The sequence below is a fragment of the Opisthorchis viverrini genome (genome assembly GCF_000715545.1).
Source record: "Opisthorchis viverrini unplaced genomic scaffold opera_v5_5, whole genome shotgun sequence".
NCBI lineage: Eukaryota > Metazoa > Platyhelminthes > Trematoda > Opisthorchiida > Opisthorchiidae > Opisthorchis > Opisthorchis viverrini.
The window spans coordinates 2,200,291-2,201,886 of NW_008751661.1; the positions used below are offsets into that span (position 1 = coordinate 2,200,291).

A 1,596-nucleotide genomic window follows, 5' to 3' on the forward strand; every position below is an offset into this window, starting at 1 on the left:
GTAGGCGCAGCCTTAGAAGGATGGTGGAACATTTTCAGCAACCTTGTGAGTAGTTTCCCTTATGAAAATATACTGCGATATCTCGAATATCGTGCCAACTGAATCATGAGACGGCCTGTGTGCAGCATATTCAGCTGAGTGTATTTCTCGAAGTCCAATTCATCTCGTGAAATTATTCCTTCTCTGAGCCACTTATAGACTCACCGTAGTGTGGAGAGATTTTGCAGTGTGGTTCCTGTAACTGAAGGATGAGGGGCTCTGTTTCCTATCCAAGTGAGAGGTTATCACACTGCTGTTCACCTGTCCGAGGCCAGACGATTAAGTGCTCAACCACTGGCTGGAAGGTCCTATTGGAGTTTCGTGAGTTGCGCACAGCTGATGATTCCCACTAAGTATATTACTACTTCTCGACTTTTCAGCATAGATTGGCCTCATTGACAAGAAGAAATCTCAATTGAAAACGAAGTGTTTGCTGGCCAAGTGCGAAAGGAGCCGGGTAATGTTGACTGCCATTCTCAGGGTGAACCTTCTCATTAGGGTGACATTTTGGCACTGTTTGTCTAGCTGTAGGGTCGATGAAGTATATTATCGTTGGAATTAACAAAACTAGGCAACCACGCAAATCGGTGCCCCCCACTTTTGTTGTTTTAGCGGAGCTTGATGTCATGTCCAACTAGTCTTGCAGCAGCAGCAGGCAAAAAATCAGCGTTCCACTTTGGTCGTTACTCAATCAGCAAGTTCTATTCCTCAAAATTATCCGACAACGACCGAAAACCTTGCAATGCGATAGTCTCCGACACTTTTCACTGAGATCTAAGTGTGAAGCACCTTGTGGCTTGTTTCTTTTGGACTCTGGGATCAATGTTCTTAGTTTGAGTACTGTTCTAATATCTATATTGCTTTTCTAACCCGGAAGCATCCTAACAAACGCATGGCAATGCAACACAAGTTTCCGAGCACTTATTTTGTAGTCGATAGTGATGACGCACCGAGCGATGCCACTATTCAGTACTGTCTTCGCCGTCTTACTCGCAGTAAAGGTTGATCGGTATTCTCAGTCTTTGATCGTGAAATAAGGGATTCTTCCGGCTTCTTGAGTGCCTGTGTTCGCATACAAGTTTACACCGTGCTGCAACATGTAGCCCTTCTCCCTAAACCAGGAAATATAAATGGTCACCCGGAACTATCTGACCTAAGTGTGCAAACCGTGACTTTAAGGTACCTCATGTGGACGCTCATCATGAGGCTAGACTTCCAGACGGCTCCAAGGTTTTTGATAACTTTTTGGAAATATCAACTAGCTTGCAGGTGAGGTGCTTTTGTGATATATGACCCACGCAACATCCGGTCACCAGGACACGAGGGTGCACATGAGGCTAACCTCATCAAAACAAGGATCAACACCGAGGAATAGCACGAAGACCGCTAAGTCGTTAATTGACGCTTGAGTTGTACCTGATCTGTCAGAACGATAGCTTGTGTGGGTTGATGTCGGCAAATCCGAAACGAGGCAGTTAGAAAGCTCGTTTTCGGTTGTGCAACGGGTACTTCCATTGAAGAATGTGTCCAACACCAGAAGCTACGTTGGTTGGGACA

General features: G+C 45.4%; 2 protein-coding genes across 2 annotated transcripts in view; one reads left to right on the forward strand and one right to left on the reverse strand.

Moving 5' to 3' along the window:
- T265_00516 (hypothetical protein) overlaps positions 1 to 1,596 on the forward strand; it is a gene marked incomplete at both ends in the record, with an annotated part of 43,384 nt that overhangs the window by 28,211 nt on the left and 13,577 nt on the right. The gene's annotated exons all lie outside the window — the stretch shown is intronic.
- Positions 13 to 1,596, reverse strand: part of T265_00517 (hypothetical protein) — a gene marked incomplete at both ends in the record, with an annotated part of 8,074 nt that continues 6,490 nt past the window's right edge. The window contains one exon of the mRNA XM_009164321.1: positions 13 to 134. Within this exon, the coding sequence (XP_009162585.1) occupies positions 13 to 134 (122 nt within the window). The remainder of the gene's footprint in view (positions 135 to 1,596) is intronic.